This window comes from Phyllobates terribilis, unplaced genomic scaffold (assembly GCF_046119375.1).
Source record: "Phyllobates terribilis strain yellow unplaced genomic scaffold, ASM4611937v1 Scaffold_9__5_contigs__length_417890890, whole genome shotgun sequence".
Taxonomy (NCBI): Eukaryota; Metazoa; Chordata; class Amphibia; order Anura; family Dendrobatidae; genus Phyllobates; species Phyllobates terribilis.
The window spans coordinates 416,412,526-416,435,026 of NW_027362769.1; the positions used below are offsets into that span (position 1 = coordinate 416,412,526).

The 22,501-nt window shown below is 45.4% G+C and overlaps 1 protein-coding gene across 1 annotated transcript in view; it reads right to left on the minus strand.

The window, feature by feature from the left end:
- Positions 1-3,267: 3,267 nt before the first annotated feature.
- The window catches only part of LOC141161478 (carbonic anhydrase 4-like), a 77,422-nt gene continuing 58,188 nt past the window's right edge, over positions 3,268-22,501 (minus strand). The window contains exons 5-7 of the mRNA XM_073646289.1: positions 8,882-8,951; positions 4,198-4,361; positions 3,268-3,513 (exon numbers count right to left, since the gene is read on the minus strand). Of these exons, the coding sequence (XP_073502390.1) occupies positions 3,268-3,513; positions 4,198-4,361; positions 8,882-8,951 (480 nt within the window). The remainder of the gene's footprint in view (positions 3,514-4,197; positions 4,362-8,881; positions 8,952-22,501) is intronic.

Genomic DNA, 22,501 nt, shown 5'->3' on the forward strand with positions numbered 1-22,501 from the left:
GCCTCCTTACCTTGGCATGCCAGAGTCGGTATGTCACTCTCCACAAGGAGAAACGTTACCCCTTAGACCTTATTTCCCTTTGAAATTGTTGGATGTCCAGCAATGCCATCAGCTAAGAACTGTGTAAGAAAGACTTAGCACTCGCCTCTTCACATAGACTGAAATATTTTATTGTTCATAGAAATTCCAGATTCAAGACGTTTCGGTCAGTAAGACCTTCATCAGTCATGTGGGAGTTGATTACACTGCCGCAAGAGGCACTGAAAGGGTGTCTGCAGTATCCACTGCTTTTACACTGTTTAAAGGATTGGGGTCCTACTTGTGCACGGAAGTATACTCGGAAGTGCAGTGTTTATTATAATCAGCTCAGAGCTGGCAGAAACCGCCGGTGCGACCCATCAATCTACTTTTCGGAGATGTCTGGCCAGAAGTGGCCTTTATGCAACTGTGGACAAAAACCAAACCGTCTACATGGAAACCGGCAGACATAGGAACTGGGTGCAGAGACAAGGTACTAGTTACCCTGGACGAGTCAGAATGTGAAATATTTGGCTGTAACGGAAGGCAGTCTGTTACTAAAGGGCAGGAGAGTGGCACAATGAGGGTCCGCTGGAGAGTGGCACAATGAGGGTCCGCTGGAGAGTGGCACAATGAGGGTCCGCAGGAGAGTGGCACAATGAGGGTCCGCAGGAGAGTGGCACAATGAGGGTCTGCAGGAGCACTGAAGCACGGTGGAAGTGAGTGGTAGGTTTGTGGCTGCATTTCAGCAAATGGAGTTGGAGTTTTTGGTTAGGATTACTAGTGTCCCCGATGCTGAGAAATACAGGCAGATACTTACCCATCATGGAGGCGTCTGATTGTCTCCCAATTTATTCTACAGCAGGACAACTACTCCAAACATCCAGCCAATGTCATCAAGATCGAGGAGAGATGATGCGGCCCCACAAAGCCCTGATCTGACATCATCCAGGCCGTCTGGGGGTCACATGAAGAACCAGAAGACTCAGTACAAGCCTCATACCCGGAAGACCCCTAACAAGATCCTCCATAATGGAGGCGACGGGCGGTCACTCCAGACTAATGATGGGGGTGATACCGACAATGGAGGTCACAAGTGCTCATCAGATACTAATGGCATTTACATTTCTCCATTCACTTTGCATTTTGTTAATTGATGAAAAATAATTAACATTTCTATTTTGACTGCTTCTTTCTCTGCAACATTTTTTTTTCCATTCCTGGCTACGAAATTTGCACAGTAGTGTGTATGTGTGTGTGTGTATATATATATATATATATATATATATATATATATATATATATATATATATATATATATATATATATATATATATATATATATATATATATATATATATATATATATACTATGGTGTGAGAAGGAGCAGCAGTGACGTGATCATGGTGAGCAGGACGCTGGAGCGGAGCCCGATGCGGGTGCTGGAAGCCGTCACATTGGGGGCTGCTGTACTGTTAGGAGTCGGCGGCGTTGAACTTTGAAATGAAGCCTGCACATTACTGTGTGTGTGTATGTATGTATGTATGTGTGTATATATATATATATATATATATATATATATATATATATATATATATATATATAATATACAGTACAGACCAAAAGTTTGGACACACCTTCTCATTTAAAGATTTTTCTGTATTTTCATGACTATGAAAATTGTACATTCACACTGAAGGCAGCAAAACTATGAATTAACACATGTGGAATTATATACTTACCAAAAAAGTGTGAAACAACTGAAAATATGTCTTATATTCTAGGGTCTTCACAGTAGCCACCTTTTGCTTTGATGACTGCTTTGCACACTCTTGGCATTCTCTTGATGAGCTTCAAGAGGTAGTCACCGGAAATGGTCTTCACTTCACAGGTGTGCCCTGTCAGGTTTAATAAGTGGGATTTCTTGCCTTATAAATGGGGTTGGGACCATCAGTTGTGTTGTGCAGAAGTCAGGTGGATACACAGCTGATAGTCCTACTGAATAGACTGTTAGCTGCTTTTTTCTTGCCATAATACAAATTCTAAGTAAAGAAAAATGAGTGGCCATCATTACTTTAAGAAATGAAGGTCAGTCAGTCCGAAAAATTGGGCAAACTTTGAATGTGTCCCCAAGGGCAGTTGCAAAAACCATCACGCGCTACAAAGAAACTGGCTCACATGAGGACCGCCCCAGGAAAGGAAGACCAAGAGTCTCCTCTGCTTCTGAGGATAAGTTTATCCAAGTCACCAGCCTCAGAAATCGCAGGTTAACAGCAGCTCAGATTAGAGACCAGGTCAATGCCACACAGAGTTCTAGCAGCAGACACATCTCTACAACAACTGTTAAGAGGAGACTTTGTGCAGCAGGCCTTCATGGTAAAATAGCTGCTAGGAAACCACTGCTAAGGACAGGCAACAAGCAGAAGAGACTTGTTTGGGCTAAAGAACACAAGGAATGGACATTAGACCAGTGGAAATCTGTGCTTTGGTCTGATGAGTCCAAATTTGAGATCTTTGGTTCCAACCACCGTGTCTTTGTGCGACGCAGAAAAGGTGAACGGATGGACTCTACATGCCTGGTTCCCACCGTGAAGCACGGAGGAGGAGGTGTGATGGTGTGAGGGTGCTTTGCTGGTGACACTGTTGGGGATTTATTCAAAATTGAAGGCATACTGAACCAGCATGGCTACCACAGCATCTTGAAGCGTCATGCTATTCCATCCGGTTTGCGTTTAGTTGGACCACCATTTATTTTTCAACAGGACAATGACCCCAAACACACCTCCAGGCTGTGTAAGGGTTATTTGACCAAGGAGGAGAGTGATGGGGTGCTACGCCAGATGACCTGGCCTCCACAGTCACCAGACCTGAACCCAATCGAGATGGTTTGGGGTGAGCTGGACCGCAGAGTGAAGGCAAAAGGGCCAACAAGTGCTAAGCATTTCTGGGAACTCTTTCAAGATTGTTGGAAGACCATTTCCGGTGACTACCTCTTGAAGCTCATCAAGAGAATGCCAAGAGTGTGCAAAGCAGTCATCAAAGCAAAAGGTGGCTACTGTGAAGAACCTAGAATATAAGACATATTTTCAGTTGTTTCACACTTTTTTGTTAAGTATATAATTCCACATGTGGTAATTCATAGTTTTGATGCCTTCAGTGTGAATGTACAATTTTCATAGTCCTGAAAATACAGAAAAATCTTTAAATGAGAAGGTGTGTCCAAACTTTTGGTCTGTACTGTATATTTACTATGGTGTGAGAAGGAGCAGCAGTGACGTGATCATGGTGAGCAGGACACTGGAGCGGAGCCCGATGCGGGTGCTGGAAGCCGTCACAGTGGAGACTGCTGTACTGTTAGGAGTCAGCGGCGTTGAACTTTGGAATGAAGCCTGCACATTTCTTCCATTAAGCGGCTGCGGAGAGCGAAAATTATTTTGCAATGTCTCCAAATTTCCTGAAACATTTTGTTTTAGACCAGATGAGAAAGCTTTCACCTGAAATACAAGAGAAATGGATCAACTTTTACTCCAGGTCCAGGAGAATGGACAGGGTCACGTGTGATTACTGACACCTTTGATTAGTACACCCTTAGCATTGTGCCAGCTTGTGCACCCTCAGCACTTTGTGGCAGTCGCCCAATGATGCCAGTCTCTAGTATTAATGCCGTCTGCCCCATACAATGGCTTCTGTTTTGCTGTATTCCCCACAGCTTCATTCACTATTATGGGACTGATGATGATGATCTCCATCTCTCCTATAGACGTGAGTGGAGCACCCTTCATGGCCAGGTTTGTTTCTGCTGGAATTGATGTAATATTCCTGGAAGTTGAACAGATCACTGAGATATTAAGATGCAAGACTGTAGAATTGCCGTTCTCAGAACCTGTTTGCTTCCAGCGACTATACCTTTACCAGCGAGGGTGTTTATTACAGATGGGAACCTTACGTGCCACACACTACTAGACTATTGTGGTCAGAACTGCACTGCGGATTTACTTCTATGCTGTTGGAAGGAATGAAAGACTCCAAACAAACCGCTCCCTACATCTTCACTACTGGGACTTGCAGGTGTAATATGGAGGGGGAAGGTAGTATTTTCTTCAGCCACATCTACACTTCTAGGTTTGGATTTCCCAATAGCAGACTGACCTCCAGATAGTCTCCATTCTGATACTCACCACCGAGGACGGGACAGTTATTGGAGTTTTGAAGACGGACCAGAGCACGGCCTCATCACATGTGGGAGTGGTAAGGGACCCCATATAGCGGTAGAACATTGTAAGATTGGCATCTCCCAGTAAATCATTCAGAGAGAAGCTAGAATTCAGCTGCAATTTCATTCCTGGAAAGAAGAAGGCAATATAAGAAATTGAGACAACCTTCCAAAATGCAAGCTTGTGACTCTGTTAGAAGAAAAGGTGCAAAGTCTTCAGGAAAGAATAGCTACGCTGAAGCTCATCAAAGAAGATGAGGATTTCCTTGATATTGCAAGAGAAGGACTTTTCCTCGTTCCTGCAGAAACTAATGGCAGAGTAGAAATAACTATTCAGAATGTTCGAAGAAAATAACCTTTAATTGTACCCAAGTGACCCAAAGAAGCAGGAGGATGAGGAGGCGGTCAGCACCCATACCGCTGAAGAACCGCTGCCAGGCTCTCACGCAGGACAACTATGAAGATGGACATCAAAAAAGTGCTTTGCCCACAAAGAACACTCCAGTAAACCATCAGAAGACTCTTGAAGGGAGAAAAAGAGCTGAGGTGAAAAAGTAAAGCACAGTGGTGGTCATGGGGGACTCCCTACTGAGAGGAACAGAAGCCACTATCTGCCAAACCGGACATCACCTCACAAAAAGTGTGCAGTCTTCCACGTGCTCAAATAAAAGATGTATCTGATAGGGTACCAAAACTCTTAAGTGGCACAGATGACTACAAATACATGTAGAAACAAATTACATAGCAAAAAAGGACCTGGAAACGACATGCAGACACTTTGAAGACCTAGGCTGGAAAGTGAAGGAACTGGGACCGCAGGTGGTGTTCTAATCCACCCTCTCTGCAGAGATCCATGCTTCAGAGAATAGTAGCTCTGTAGAAACTTTCGGTAAAATACAAGGAGAGAAGAACAGGAAGGACACTATTGTAGGTGTTTACTGTAGGCCACCTGGATAGACTGAAGACATGGATGAACTCTTTTTACATGAGATGTCTTTGTTCTGAAAAAAAGTACGACATTGATTGTCAGGGTCCCACAGAGATGACACCGGGGAGATCACACAATATGTCACCGCTGCCGTCACTCTGTCAGGATTTCGTCAGGGATTTGCGAGCACACGATCCCTACTACTCACTACGTAGGTATCGGCAAGCGACCAGTGAGCGTATGGCTTACCTCTGGATTCCAATACATGGAATACGTGTATACGCCCCCTAACAGTCACTGTCAGCTTCACGATAGTCCAATTATTATTATTCGCTGCCACCACTGGCCGAGTTTGAAATCTAATACAGGCCTGGCCCGATGCCTGCGTTCTGGTAGCGAATGGCTTCGGGGGGGGAGGGAACGATTACAGAGCAAAAGAAACAACCATTCAATTTTATATTTAATCCAAAAGAGAGGCAGTGTTTATGAAAAAAAGATACAAGATTTTACAAATAGGGACAATACAATACCAGCCTTCATATTTTTATTAAGTTATCGCAAAAAACAGATAATCTATCTTTGGTTGATCGCAGATGCCCAAAAGTGAAACCATATTTTCTATTATGATTTTACCTTCCTTTAGAGACCACACATGACATGGTTGTGGTCTGCTATTTTGTTACTTGTGCGCCACAGCCCCCGGAGGGGCTTACAGCGACAGGAAAATATCCATATCGTTCCTAAAAATATGGGTCCCATTATTATCAGAATTATGGAACTTTAGTTATTCCATATTTCGTGTTGGTGCCAAACGTCTGGAGACCTCTGTTTAAATTCCTTTTGATGTCCTGGGAATCAAGCTTCCTCAGCTAGATATAAATTGTCGCAGGTCTGTGTTAGAGGAAAGCTACACTCGCATTTTAATTGGGTTGGTAGCACCTCTCTTGAGCCAGCATTTGTTTATGCTACTTCTGCTGTGGGTGATAATTTGCAGAGAGATCACCCTTTAGATTGTCAGCTCTTTTCTTGTGACAAATGATGGATAAAGGAGGGGTGAGAGGAAAGAGGGGTTTGGGAGAAATTGTTAAAATTTTCTTAATATTTCCCTGACAGTGATCATGGGAGATTTTAAGTATCCAGATATTTGTTGGGAATCTCTCTCAGGCAAAAGTAATGGGTCCAGAAAATTCTAATCTAAAGATGAATATTATGCTGTCTGCAGGAAATGCAGGGCAAGCGTTAGAAGATCTAAAGCCAGTAATGAAATATGGCTTGCAAGGGAAACCAAAAGCAATAAAAAAGGATTTTGTGGTATGTCAAAAACAAACGACAAAGATGCTATACGATTTTTACAGGAAGAAAAGCGTGAAGTGGTCGAAAATGATGTTGAGATGACTGAACTTTAAAATTTCTATTTTGCATTTGGGTTCTCTAAGAAAGCAAATGTAACATCAAGTGATCTTCACTGTGCTATCTAAGGAAAAAAATAATCCACACCATCTATAAACAGAGAGATGGTGAGGGAACACTTGGCTAATTTTAAATTAATTTAAATCTCTTGGTCCAGATGAATTGCATCCTAGAGTACTGAAAGAGAAGGCAGAGGAAAATGCAGAACCACTATCCAGAATCTTTGAAAATTCATGGAGAACAGGAGAAGTCCTTGAATATTGGAGAAGGGAAAATTTGTCTTCAAAAAAAAGTAAAAGAAGATGGATCCAGGAAATTTACAGGCCAGCGAGCCTTACTTCTATGCCAGGAAAGATCTTTGAACAAACTATTAAACAGCATGTATGTAAGTACTTGGATAAGAATACAGTAATTAACCAGAGCCAGCATGGGTTTGTAGAAAAAAACAAGTCATGCCAGACTAATCTACTTTTTTTCTATGATAAAATCACTGACTGGGTGGATAAGGGAAATGCGCTAGATACACTATATCTGTATTTCAGCAAAGCTTTTGATAAAGTATCTCATATTATCCTTATTGAAAAAATTACCAAATATGAAATTGACAAGGCAACGGTTAGGTGGATTCATAATTGACTCGTATGCAAAGAGTCGTAATAAATGGTTGCACATCCAATTGGAAGAGTGTTTCAATTGGGGCACTACAAGGCTCTATCCGGGCCCCAGTGTTGTTCAACGTGTTTTATGAATGATCTAGATAAGGGAACTGAAGGTAAACTAATCAAATTTGCAGATGATGCAAAGCTAGGGGGAACAGTTAACACTAGGTAAGACTGAGAAAGGATTCAGAAGGATCTAGATAAGCTTGAACAATGAGTAGCGACTAATAGAATGGTATTTAACAGGGAGACATGCAAGATTCTACTTGTGGGCAAGAAAATCGAAAATGACATCTATAGAATGGGAGGAATAGAACTAAGCAACAGCATGTGTAAAAACGACTTGGGACTTAGGTATACTAATAGATCACAGCCGGCACATGAGTCAACAGTGTGATGCAGCAGCTAAAAAAGGCAAATACAATTCTGGGATGTATTAAGAGAGGCATACAGTCTAGATCACGTGAAGCAACTATCCCCCCCCACCTCCCCCTTACTCCTCCTTGGTCAGACCTTGTCTGGAATACTGTGTCCAGTTCTGGGCACCACATTTTAAAAAAAGTAATCAAAAAACTAGAGCAATTTCAGAGAAGAGCTAATAGGTTGGTGAGCGGACTGCAAACCATGTCCTATGAGGAACGGTTAGAGGATTTGGGAATGTTTAGCTTTCAAAAAAGAAGGCTAAGAGGAGACTTAATAGCTGTCTACAAATAGTTGAAGGGCTGTCACATTGTAGAAGGATCATCTTTATTAAGAAAAGACTAGAAGCAATGGGATGAAACTGAATGGGAGGAGACACAGATTAGATATTAGAAGACACTGTAAGACAGTGAGGAGATCAATGAGTGGAACAGGCGGCCACGAGAGGTGGTGAGTTCTCCTTCAATGGACGTCTTCAGAGGCCGGACAGACATCTGTCTGAGATGGTTAAGTGAATCCTGCATTGAAGAGGGGGTTGGACACGAGGACCCTGGAGGTCCCTTCCAACTCTACCATTCTATGATCTTAGTGATCAACTACTCTGCATATATCCATCCACCACACTGCAGAGCACATGTTGATTATGAAGAAATAGTGATGCACATGGAGGATAGCCTTAAGGAATATTACATAGACACAGTCCAGTAGAAAGAAAGCCTGGCCATAAAGGGAACCGATGGTTCCTGATGGGTGGAGACAGGATCACCTACTCTGATTGTACCCAACACTGCAGTCAGTACTCACCGTCATGTGCTCTGATCATACCCGACATGGCACTCCCCACCACACATGATTGTACCCAACACAGTAGAAAGTACTCACTATTGCACCTGCTATGTTCACACCCGATATGGCAGTGAGTACTCAATGTCACCATGTTCTCTGATATTACGCAACATGGCAGCAGGTACTCACCGCACACTTGCTCTGATTGTATCCATCACAACAGCGAGTACTCACAATCACACAAGCTCTGATTGTAGCTGACACGGAATCGAGCATGCAATGTCATATGTGCTATGATCGCACCCGACATACGAGTACTGAATGTTGCACAGGGTCTGATCTTCGCTGACCACAGTGGCAAGCAATGGAAATGAATTAACCAAATGCAGCAAAAAGTTTGAAATATTTTTGTGGTGCCATATTCAAAAACATAACAAGGTAGTTACCCGGAGAGGACACTTTATCCAGCAGCTCGGACAGAAATGCAAGCTGTGATTTATTAGCAGAGTCCACGGCCTGTAGAAATAGAAAATATTACAGCATTATAATCCACTCGCCCCATAATAACTGCATGTTTTTTTCCACACCTGCCTAAAAGTTTTGCAAAGTAGGTATACTTTAAAAAAATAGTGTTTAATAGTTTACTTTTAGCAATTAAAAATGCAGCGACTGAACATAAGAGAAATTCAAATCCGTATTTGGTGATTGCCTGTCGCCTCCATCGTTCTTCTAATCACTTGCGCACAGTGTATGAAGCAAATTAACAGGGGGTTGCCCAAAACATCTTGGAGAACCGAGCCCAAATCTTCTGTGTATGAGGCTTGTGCAGATCCTCTTGTCTCTTCATGTAATATCTTACAAACACGATGACGCTCAATTCTGAGGCTTGGAAAGAAGTGAGAGTTAAAAATATGAGTTGAATGGAGTTCATGGACTACAAGTACTTAATTGTCCCTTACCTTTTTTATGCATTACTATTTTTGGTTTGGATAAAGGATAGCAAGATTCCCTACAGTGCACAGTCCGCTATGCACACCTGGCCAAAATTGTTGGTAGCCCTCGTTTAATGAAAGGAAACCCCACAATGGTCACAGAAATAACCTGAATCTGACAAAAGTAATAATAAATTAAAAATCTATTAAAATGAACAGATGAAGGTCAGACATTGCTTTTCTGCTTCCACAGAATGTTTAAAATAATTAAACTCCTGAAATCGGCCTGGACAGAAATGATGGTTCCTCTTCTTCTTAACTTAATATTTTGTTGAACCTTTTGAGGCAATCGCACGATTCCTGTAACTGTCAATGAGACTTCTACGCCTCTCGACAGGTATTTTGGCCACTCCTCATGAGCAAACTGCTCCAGTTGTCTCGTGTTTGAAGGTTGCCTTTTCCAGACGCCATGTTTCAGCTCTTTCCAAAGATGCTCAATAGGATTTAGGTCAGGGCTCATAGAAGGCCACTTCAGAATAGTCCAATGTTTTCCTCTTCATGGGTGTTTTTAGCTGTGTGTTTTAGGTCATTATCCTGTTGCAGAACCCATGACCCAATCTTTCTGACACTGGGCAGCACATTTCTCTCTTGAAGCCCTTGATAGTCTTGAGATTTCATTGTACCGTGCACAGATTCAAGACACCCTGTGCCAGATGCAGCAAAGCAGCCCCAGAACATAACAGAGCCTCCACCATGTTTCACAGTAGGGACAGTGTTCTTTTCTTGATATGCTTCATTTTTCCGTCTGTGAACATAGAGCTGATGTGCCTTGCCAAAAACTTCCATTTTTGTCTCATCTGTCCATAGGACATTCTCCCAGAAGCTTTGTGGCTTGTCAACATGTAGTTTGGCAAATTCCAGTCTGGCTTTTTTATGATTTTTTTTCAACAATGGTGTTCTCCTTGGTCGTCTCCCATGAAGTCCACTTTGGATCAAACAACGACGGATGGTGCAATCTGACACTGATGTTCCATGAGCTTGAAGTTCACCTTTAATCTCTTTAGAAGTTATCCTGGGCTCTTTTGTTACCATTCATATTATCCGCTCTTTGATTTGTCATCAATTTTCCTCTTGCGGCCACGTCCAGGGAGGTTGGCTACAGTCCCATGGATCTTACATTTCTGAATAATATGTGCAACTGTAGTCACAGGAACATCAAGCTGCTTGGAGATGGTCTTATAACCTTTACCTTTAACATGCTTGTCTATAATTTTCTTTCTAATCTCCTGAGACAACTCTTTCCTTTGCTTCCTCTGGTCCATGTTGAGTGTGGTACACACCATGTCACCAAACAGCACAGTGAGTATCTGTAGCCCTATATACAGGCTACAGGCCCACTGACTGATTACAAGATTGTAGACACCTGTGATGATAATTAGTGGACACAACTTGATTAAACATGTCCCTTTTGTCACATTATTTTCAGGGGTACCATCATTTCTGTCCAGGCCTATTTCATGAGTTTTTAATTTTTTTTAAATTCTGTGGAAGCAGAAAAGCAATGTCTGACCTTCATTTGTTCATTTTCATAGATTTTTAATTTATTATTACTTTGGTCAGATTTAGGTTATTTCTGTGACCATTGTGTTTTTTTCTTTCATTAAACGAGGGGGACCAACAATTTTGACCACGTGTGTATGTATGCACAACTGTAGCAGTTTGAGTGACAGATGTGAGCATGTTGCCCAGCTGGATGCTCTTATTATAATAGTAATGCGGAGGAGCAAAATGCATCTCTTGAAGGCGAGTTTACAATTTTGAGATTCGCAAGCAAATAATGGGGATGACGTGGAGAAGTAAGTCAGGATAGGCAAGTAGCTGGGTTAATTTAGTAAAGGGGAGTGGAAAGGGACAAAGAAAAAGGCTGCTCCTGTTCTGTACTTCCAAGCAAAATTGCCAAATTGGGTTACGATGCAAGGGTTTTGTGACGACTCGGCATCAATCTGGCCACTTGTGCGAGGGTTTATTATTCTTAATTATGCCAATGTACTATTCCTTTGTTCACTAAGTCAAGGGACATGAGCCATTTGTTTCATGTGAAACTGTCCGATGACCCTTTTTGTATGTTAATTTCATAGAATCATAGAATGGTAGAGTTGGAAGGGACCTCCTGGGTCATCTGGTCCAACCCCCTGCTCAAAGCAGGATTCACTAGATCATCTCAGACAGATGTCTGTCCAGCCTCTGTTTGAAGACGTCCATTGAAGGGGAACTCACCACCTCTCGTGGCAGCCTGTTCCACTCATTAATCACCCTAACTGTCAGAAAGTTTTTTCTAATATCTAATCTGTGTCTCCTCCCATTTAGTTTCATCCCATTGCTTCTAGTCTTTCCTTGTGCAAATGAGAATAAAGATGATCCTTCTACAATGTGACAGCCCTTGACATATTTGTAGACAGCTATTAAGTCTCATCTCAGTCTTCTTTTTTGCAAGCTAAACATTCCCAAATCCTGCAACCGTTCCATTTGTTGAATGCCTGCTGATTACGGATTGCATCAGCCCCCTGCATTGTACTAGTCTGCACCACTTGGAGGACAATTATGCAGACTAATTGAACAATCGAACAATGAGTGAACAGCCATGACTGCCTCCCCCCAATCTTGTGGGATAATGCCCTGAGGTTTATAAAAGGGCCCTGTTCCTGTCACCGGTTTGATTCTACAGGACATCAGCCCAGAGACCATAGTTTCAGCTGGTTGGAATACAGATGGGCTCCACTGCACAGCACTGTTCCAACCTGGGCTATCCAAATGACTTTGCCAATCAGGTCACCTGGCCACCTACCTCACTGTGCTCGGTTATCTTCCTAAGCTCGCTGCTACCTCCTCTCTGTGGGTGCCTGCCAAAAGCGGGGTGCTGCCTGTTGGGTTATTTGGCCCTAGATGTCCCAAAGTTGGAGGTTCTACTCCTTGGTGAGCCAGCGGAAGGGTGAGATTCTGTCATTTGCACCGTCTTCTGTCCTTGCTGGGAATATGCCCCAATAAATTCTTACTGGAGTGTGGCACCTACACCCTGTGTTGTCTCAGTAGTGTTCTGCCTATGGGAAAGGAGTACAGATGTTCAATGAGATGAGCCATGACCCGTGCGGTCTTTCTAAAGACAGCTGGGCCAGCAGATGAGAGCACCCACTGAACCTCGTGTTTCCACAATTGGTGGCAGCAGTGGTATACTACTCAACCCAGCTGATCCAGTGGTACTGCAGGGGACTAGTGTTCATAGACATCACCATCCAAATGCTCCACAACCAGGGAGGCATATAGGCATACTCAGCAAGCCATAGGTGAGGCATACACAGCAGGTTTTGAACGCCACGATATCCAACCCTGCCACCTCGGCCTTGGGAAGTCTAACAGAGTGGATATACAGTCTCAACAGGAAACTGCAACTACAGGAGCTGTGCCAGCTTCGACGGATTGAATGCTGGGCCATTGACACCGGGTTGAATTTGATCCAGGAATTGGTCTGTTGGGATGCCCGGAACACCGTGGAGGACAACGAAAACTGCCCAAGTCGACCCAGAGGAATTAAATTGCTAGCCAGATCAAGGATCCAGTGGCATTCTGGAATCAACAACTCTGTCCCAAGCAGCCCGAATCCAGGAGTTGGTTGCGTTGAGGCCTGGAGTTTCAAGCAGGGAAGAGCACTTGTGTTATGTAATCATTTTTGGAGATAATAATATAATATTATTTATTTATATAACGCCATTGATTCCATGGTGCTGTACATAAGAAGGGGTTACATACCAGATACAGACATCACTTACAGTAAACAAAACTATTAATGATAGACTGATACAGAGGGAAGAGGACCCTGCCCTTTCGGGCATACATTCTACAGGGAGTTCCAGTTCCCCTTCCGCTAGCGCCGGCCCCGTTCTCCATGATGGTCCACCACCAAGGAAATCACCTCCGCTACAGAGATGTGCCAGTATTTAATGAGTCCAAAACCGAGGCTGATGAACACCTGCAGATCTTTGAGACCCTGATGCTGATGCACCAGATATCCACAGCTGATTGGGCCAAATACCTGTGGACTAGTTTAACTGGTTGGGCTGAGGATGCTGTTTGGTCGCTTGGGCCTTGGGACTCCCTGGACTATGGGACTATTAAGTACACCTTGTTGGCCTTTTTTACCATCACCCCTGGAAGATATTGCACCAAGTTCCAGACTTTGTTCACCAGGGGGCCTTGTATGTAGAATTCTGCACTGCAACTGCTGTCTTCATGGTCAGGCTGCCCACTCCACTGTTGCTCTCTGGGACATGATCATGCTCGAGCAACTTATGGAGAAGATGGCCCTAGAAATGCAAGAATGGGTAGCCAACCGTAACCCCGACATCCCAGAGCCAGCAGCCCGATTGGTTATAAACTCGACTGCCAATCGACACCGCTGGAGACCTGATATGCCCATCGATCCCAGAAGACCCATCAACCAAGGACTTGTGCCCACCAACTACTCAAGCAGAAACCTCACCAGGACAAAGATTTACAAACAGGACCTGTGATTTGTCCAACCCACAATGCTGTTATAAGTGTGGGTGCTTTGGAGACATCATCAAAGATTGTCAACAGGGTCAGAGTGCCTTGCCTGAAGCTCGTCTGCTGGCCCGGCTGGTCAATGTCTGCCAAGATGAGCCATCATAGTCTGAGGGACACTACCCCCGGGATACACCAGCAGTGGAGGAAGTGATATACCCTGTCTAAACTCTACAGCAGGTTGGCCACCCTATACCAGCCAACCTCATTCGCCACATCCAGCTGGTCAACGTTGGTGACATCCAGGGACTTCGGGACACTGGGTCTTCCATCACCCTAGTCAGCCCAGATATTATCCCCCCCAGAACACTATGTACCAGGCCACCAAGTGACCATCTCCCTGGCTGGGGGTCAGTGCTCGGACATCCCTCTGGTATGTGTGAAGTTGGACAGGGGGTCCGACCAAGGAGAGGTCGAAATGGGGCTCCCCACACCTGTCATTTTAGTGAATGACCTGGGACAAGGGCTGTCCAGTCAGTTTGGTTTCGGGTGATGACTGTGAGGCTGCGTGCCCATGATGCATTTTTCAAGAGTTTTTGCTGCGGAATTTCCACAGCGGAAACGCTTTTAAAACGCTTGGTAATACGTGCCCCACGGTCCCCAATGACAATCCGCATGTTCTGTGCCCATGCTGAAGATTTTTCCGCAGCGGATTTTCTGTGCGGAAAAATCCGCAGTATGTCCATTATTTGTGCGTTTCCACATGCGGATTTGCCGACTAAATGCATTTGAAAAACGCATGGCAAATCCGCATGTCAAAACGCTTCAAAAACGCGTGTTAAAATCCGCATGCGTTTTTTACTGGCAAGGACATGCAGAAATTTTCTGCTTCAATTCTGCATCGTGGGCACATAGCCTGACAATCTAAGCATCCTGATGCGTTTCCTTTGGCCACCGCTTTTGAGGATAGCTCACACTCCAAGCCTCCATCCTCCTCTTCAGAGCCGGCGACAAGTACATCTGACCAGACTGTGACTATTGACTGGGGGAGATAGATAGATCATAAGTAGTTTAGGGAAGCCCAACTCCGACCCCACCCTAGAGCTTGTCCACAGTATGGCTGTCTGATGGGAAAAAAATTAGGGGGAGGTGTATCGATGGGAGAAGGGGCTCATATCGGGAAAAGCTTGCATCCTGCCTAGAGAAACCATTGATCCGTGTCCATCAGCTTGTTGTACCGCCAGCAGTATCAACCCCAACTCATAAGCTTGGCCCGTGATGTCCCTGAAGCTGTGCACATGGGGGGTCAAAAAGACCTAGACCCGTCTACTGCATAGTTTCTTTTGGCCAAAGGTCACTCGAGGTGCAGAAATACTGAGCCGCTTGTCTGGTATGTCAACAAATGGTGGAGCACCCTGTCTTACCCTTCTCCAATCCATGCCTCTGATAGGTGAACCATCCCAGAGGGTTTCCATAGATGTTAGTAGGTCCCTTAGCCATCCCCAGCTGCAGCAGAAAGAGGTTTATCCTCACCCTGGTCGACTTTGCCACCCGGAGGCCATTGTCCTGTCAGCCATAGATGAGTAGCACGTGGCTCAAGCTATACTGGACATCTTTAGTCGAGTAGTGTTTTGATAAGAGGTATTGACCGACCAGGGGGCCCAGCTCCAAAGCGAGCTGATGCAGACCCTCTTGGTGAAACATGGGGGTGCTTCAATGGAATGCTCAAATAGCTCATTAATCAGTATGCGGAGTCCGAGTTCTCTCTCCCTTCGATTTGCTGTGCGGCCGAAAAGTACGAGGACCTTTTGTAGCTGGTAAAAAAGAGTTGGGAGGACACGTTCCCACATAAGAGGTTCCGATTCAGGATTATGCCAAAAGTTTAGGGAAAAGATGAGGTACCTCATGACCTTTCCCCCCGGGAATTTAGAAGTCGCTCAGGAAAGACAACAACTGTGTTACAATTGTCCTGCCAGAAATTGCCCGAGTACACAAGGTTCTAGTTCTAGTACCAGTATGCAAAAACGAGCTGCAAGCCATGTGGGCTTGTCTGTTTAACTTTACCAGGAATGCGGGAATACTCACTATGCCGTGGCCCTGGATCGAGCAGGTGCCTATGAACGGACTTATCATGTCAACAGGCTAAAAGCTTTTGAGGAAAGGGAGATCACCACTGTTTTAGTTTGTTGTCCCTCTTTAGATGAACCAGATATAGACCAGATCACAAACGTATTGGTGGAATCCAAAAGGGGAATGGGGATAACTGATGTCCCGTTGGGGGAACGGCTTGGTCCATCACAAAAGCAACAGCTAACGAACATGCTCTGAACATATGGACCCCTATTCACAAGTTGACCTGGTCGAACACCCCTTGTCCAGCATCATGTCAACACAGGGGCAGCCACTCCACTAAGACTACCCGCCTACTGGGTGACACCTCTAGTGTTGGCAATGATGAAGTCTGAGGTGCATGACAAATGAATATGGGGGTCATAGTTCCTTCCCATAGCCCATGGGATGCCAGTGAAGTGTTGGTGCCCAAGAAAGACTATAGTACTCTCTTCTGTGTGGACTATAGGTGACTAAGTGAGGTCACCATTACAGATGCTAACCTCATGCCTCAGGTGGATGAACTACTGGACAGGTTAGGGTGTCTCAGTTCATATCTACCCTCGATGTGAGCAAGGGATACTGGCAGATCCCACTTATAAATGAGGCTCAAGAGAAGTCCACATTCATCACACCTTTTGGCCTGTATGAGTTCACCATCATGCTATTTGGGATGAAGAACGCCCCAGCTACCTTCCAAAGGATGGTGGACCAGTTACAAGAGAAATTTCAGGGGGTAGGCCCAGGCCTACCTGGATGATATCGCTATCTTCAGCAACATGTCACGGGTGTGTCAGAGGTGACAGACAGTCGTCCTGCAGTGGTTTGCAAGAAATCTCCACGTTTGGCAGACAGCTGCCTAGCTAGGAGGCTGTCTTTAGGACCCAGCGACTACCTCCCTCTGGCCTGGGTGTATATATACCTGATCTCTCCAGGTGGGCATCGCCGGTTACACTTATTTCTACTTGGAACTTGGCTGAAGCAGCATCACGTCCTCTCTGGAGTCTTGAGGCCATGTGCCCTGTTGGACTTTCTTCTAAAGCTAAGCTGTTATTCCCCTGTGTTGTCTTCCCCTTTTGTCATTAGAGTGCTAGCGGAGGTTGACTAGTGCTCATCTCCTCCCATCCCCAGCTATAGCCTTATGCCAGGGATAGTAGGGTGAGGCACGTGATCGGCGACAGCTGCGGAGGCTGTATAGGGACGTTAGAGGGAGACAGGGTGGCGCTAGTCCAGATTAAGAGGTCACCTCTTCCCCCTTTCCCTGGTGTCTGGGGTCCCTTTCCTCTGTGTTGCACTCACACCTGGCGTGACTCTCTTTGTTGCACTCACACCTGGCGTGACACACGTGGCAAGAGCATCTTCAGAATGTGTCCCATGTGCTGCAGAGGGTAGACAAAGCCCAGCTCACCATCCGACCCGACAAGTGTTATATAGGGATGGTCGAGGTGCTATACCTGGGACATCGGGTAGGAAGTGGGTGCATCCATCCAGAACCCACAAAAATAAAAGCCATTACCCAGTGGCCCACCCAGTCAACCAAAAAACAGTACAGTAGCAAATCTCCTCACTAACCTCTGCACCAAAAGAATTGCCCGCAACCTAATTTGGACCCCAGAATGCGAGTCCACATTCCTCCAGTTGAAAACACGGCTAGCCCAGTCCTCACTGCTCCCGACTTTAGCTGTCGGTTCATTGTCCAAACAGACGCATCAGATACCGGATACTTAGCCAAGTGGGAGCCGACGGTCAGGAACACCCGATGGCCTATGTCTCCAGGAAGCTGTTGGACTGGGAGAGGGCATATGCCACAATAGAAAAAGAATGCCTGGCCGTAGTCTGGGGACTGAAAAAATTGCAATCGTACCGCTAAAGCAAGGGGCTCACAGTCCTAACTGACCGCAATCCCTTAAATTGGCCAAATCGAACTTCTGGTGACAACAGACTTTACTCAGATCGAGTCTCCCAAAAAAGGGCGAAGATCATGGAAAAGCTGACGGACTGTCCCGACAAGTGGAGAAGGATGATCGGAAGCCTATCTAGTCTGGCAACCCCGTCAACAGCGACCCACATCAGGATTCAGCAGTCTCCGGGACAAATTACCAAGGATGAAGAATGTGACGATTCTGCATCAATCTGGCCACTTGTGGCCACAATCTGGGTGAATTATTAATTATGCCAGACGTACTATTCCTTTGTTCAGTAAGTCAAGGGACAGGAGTCATTGTTTCATGTGAGACTGTTCGATGACTCTTTTTGTATGTTAATTTGTGGAATGCCTGCTGATTAGAGATTGCATCAATCCCCTGTGGTGTACTATTCTGCACCACTTAGAGGACAGTTTTCGACACTGTTGCTTCTGGGCCATTGATGGTCTCTGATATCGTGACATCCTCCACTTTGGCTTCGGTACTGGCTCCCAGGCAAGGAGCTCCCATGGTTTCCTGACCTCGCCACCGCTTGAGCAAATTCACATGATATACCTGGTGCGGCTTTTTTCAGCCTGGCTGGTGGACTTTGTAATTAACTTCACTGAGTTTCTTCACCTCATACGGGCCTAGCCACTTGGCCAGGAACTTTTTCTAGACTGTGGGGATAAGCACTAGAATGCGGTCCTCAGGCTGGAATTGCCTCATCATTGCTGATCGGTTATATACCCTTTCCTGTGCCTGGAGGAGATGCACCTTCACGACAGGCATCACTTTCGCCATTCTTTACTGCATCTGGCATTGCTGCTGTGCTTGCTGCTGCAATTGAATCTGTTGTAGCAACAGCTTGGTTGTTTCCCGCTAAGCTTGCTGCTGCAGGAGCTGCTGCTGCTCTCGGTGATGATGTAGCTGCTGCAGGTGCTACTGGTGCTGTTGTTGTTGGCTTTGGATCAGATGCTTGATGAGCTCCTCCATGCTGCCAGACATCGCTAACTGGCTGGCGGCCTTTAACTAGGCCAGGACATATAACACTTTCTCTGCCAGCTACACATGATCCTGTAATCTTGAACGCATTGGACACACCAATTGTGGTAGATTGACTCACTTGGTTGCTTCCGGAGGTAGACACAGGAACTTTTTCATCTGCAGGTTTATTAAATATGGCATAAAGTGCTGCAGGTTCAATAAAATAAACACGGTCTTGCTGGCATAACGGCAAACAAAAAGACAGAGTATAGCACAGTCCTTAGGCATGCAGGATTTGCCTGCTCAGGTTATCGCACACTTCACTCTCCATGAAGTTCCATACAGGAGACCAATCGTTTATAGAGGCTGAGTGGATACCTGTTACAGGTAGCATACGGCTTCAGGGGTTTATAGAGAAAGAGGAACAGGGCTATTAGATTTTATATATTTAATCCAGAAAGAGGCAGTGTTTTAAAAAATGTACAAGATGATACAAAATGGGAACAAAACAACATTATATATACAATTACATAAAATAAAAAGGGATATCAAAAGAAAAGTACTAAACCTGTGTTTAGTACAACGGAAATTGCGCAGATCGTAGTGGAGGGAAGCTCTCCTTTTAGGTAATTGGTACAGAACCTCAGCTCACTGTGTCTTCCAGAACTGACAAAGGCAATAATTCAGAATTCAGGACTTTTTAGGAAGCAAAAATAAATTGTGATATGCAGTGTGTAGTAACATACAGTGTGTGCGCATCTATCATACAATGTATGTGTGACTTACGGTGTGAGTGTACTATGGAGAAAGTGTGTGTAACAGACAGTTCGTGTATGTGTTTGGCTGTGTGTATGTAACTCCGTACATGCTAGGGTAAACGTGCTAGAGTGTGCGTCCGTGGGTGCATTTGTGTGCTTAGGTGCTTGTATGCGTCTGGTTGCGTGTCCATGCCTGGCTGCATATTGGGGTGTGCTTGGGTTTCCGTGCCTATGTTTGTGCCTCGGTATGTGCTAAAGTATGTATGAGTGCTTGAATGCATGTGCAGGCTGGGTGTATGTATACGCATGCTAGGGTGGTGTGTGTGTATGCTAGGGTGTGCATGCCTCTGTATGTATATAGATGTGATTTGCTAGACTGTGTGCCTGGGTTACAATAGTGCATCCTAGGGTGCTTTTATTTGTCTAACTAGATGTATGTGCCTGTGTGCGTATTTGTCAGTGCTAGGATGTGCGTACCTGTGTGTAAGCCCAGGTCTGCTGTCGTGTTGGCTAGAGTGTGTATGCCTGGGTGCATGTGTGTGCTTGTGCTACAGTCTTTGTTCCCGTGTGCCTGTGTATTTGCCGGAGTACTTGCCTGGGTATGTATGCGTGCAACCAAAGGTGTGTCTGCATGAGACCAGTATACCTATGATATGTGTGTGGGTGCATGTACCTAGGTGTGTGTGCACTAGGGTTTGTGTGCCTGGGTACATCTGCAAGCGTGCTGTGTGTGTCTGGGTGTCCATATGTGTAAGTCCTACGGTGTGCATATATGCCTAGGTATGTGAGCATGCATCCTAGGGTGTCCCTGCATGGCTGGGTGCATGCATGACTGCATATGTGTGTGTGCTGTGAACGCCTTCATGCATTACATGTCTCCTAGGGTGTGCGTGTGCCTGGGTGCATTTCTGCGTGTGTGTTCATTTGTGCTGTTTGTTCCTGGGTGTATGTGCATGCTTGAATGCACCTGCATGCATTTGTGTTGTGTATGCCTGGGTGCATGTCTCCTAGGATGTGTGTGCATGCTGCGTGTGCCTGCGTGCATGCTGTGCGTGCCCACGTGTGAGTATGTGATCTGCGTTCCTGCGTGGGGTACTTGCCCCACTAATAATGTGCTTTTAGCTGTGTGATTTGAATTGGGGGTCAGACGAGGGACCCTTTATGCTATTACTCACATCAATGAAGAACCCCAGGACGGCTATTCCAGTCGGGTCTTGTTTGGCTTCTGACAGGCTGATTCCTCCCTTTGTGTGAACGATGTGCATCTATGGAAAACAAAGCAGTATTAGTGTATGTGTGCAAACATGGCCGACAACCCCATCCACACTGAAAAACAAATTTTTTGGGGGGCGTTGTCATGCTGGAAAAGTGCCCATCTCCCAAGGGCCCGGAGTGATGGCGGCATCTTCTCTGTCACTATAGCTAGAACAGTACATCTGTGACTTCATGATCCCATCACTGACATATAGCCCCTCGACACCAGCAGCTCATGTGCCCCCCGACACGGCATCTCACGTGCCCCCTCCCCCCCGACACTATTATCTCGTGTGCTCCCCTTCCTTCCCGACACCAGCATCTCTCGTGACCCCCTCCCGACACCGGCATCTCGCGTGACCCCCGACACCGGCATCTCGCATGCCCCACATAATGACATGACCACCACCGGATTTCACTGGAGGCGCGAGGCATTTGTCTCTGGATGCCTCACCTTTGCGACACCACACAGTTTTAAAGCCATCAGTTCCAAGAACTTCTATCTTGGTCTCATCGCTCCAGAGTGCAGAGTCCCCGTATCCCCATATTTTTCAGCCTGGGTATTGGAAAATTATTAGAGGCTTTTTTGTGCTGGGCTTTGAGTGGCTCCTTTCCTGGATGCCCCCCATGCTGCTGTTCCTTTGCAGTGCACGCCGGATTGTGTCTCCCCCGGTTCGGCTTTCTACTGCTTTAGATAACTGTAGTGAACTTAAATGTGGATTTTCTTCCGCTTTTGTGTTAAAGAAACCTCCCATCTATTTTTTTTATTATGTGTGTGTATATGTGCATTTAGTGTAGTATGAGTGTATGACTATACTCACCTGCTGCTGCTCACTCCGGTGTCCAGCGGCGTTCTTCTCCTCTTCTCAGTGACATCGCCCCTCTGCAGACTGTCTGGGTCAAGCAGAACGCATCATGTAAGCCTATGGAGAGTTAGACTTGCATTGTAAAAAGACTTCCGGCACACACGGAGCATGTGTTAGAACCTTGCTGTTAGGTTTTTTTCCTTTGCTGGTCACATGACCTTGTTGGCCTATTTAATCCTGCTCCGCCCTTCTGGCTTTGCTGGACTTCATTGTATATCTACTTTCTAGCTAGCCTGTGCTCTGTATCTAGCTCTGTTAGTTTGCTTGGTCTACGGACCTCTATGTTCTATCTATTTTGTTTGTTCGTCTGTCTGCTACTATTTCTGTTAGGAGGTGTCCCATATTCCTCCCAGTCCTTAGTACTTGTAGAGATTCCCTCCCCACATCTATAGGTCTCCGTACAGACTAGATTAGGACTTTAGCAGGTCTGATCGCAGGATCAGGTTCCCTGTTACATCGTAGGGATTCAGCTGAGTCCTATAGTAGGGACAGATCTCCTCTCTTTCCTTAGCTTTGGTAGCAGAACATAACAGCATGGAGTGAGTTGGCTAGTCACAATTGTGCTGATGTCACTGAGAAGCGAAGGAGAACAGTGCTGGACACCGGAGAGAGCAGTGGTAGGTGAGTATATCAATACACTCACTCTTCATTACATGTATGTTGTCATAGATGTAATGGTAAAATGGGATCAAAAGCCATAAAGCCAAGTCTTAAGAAGGG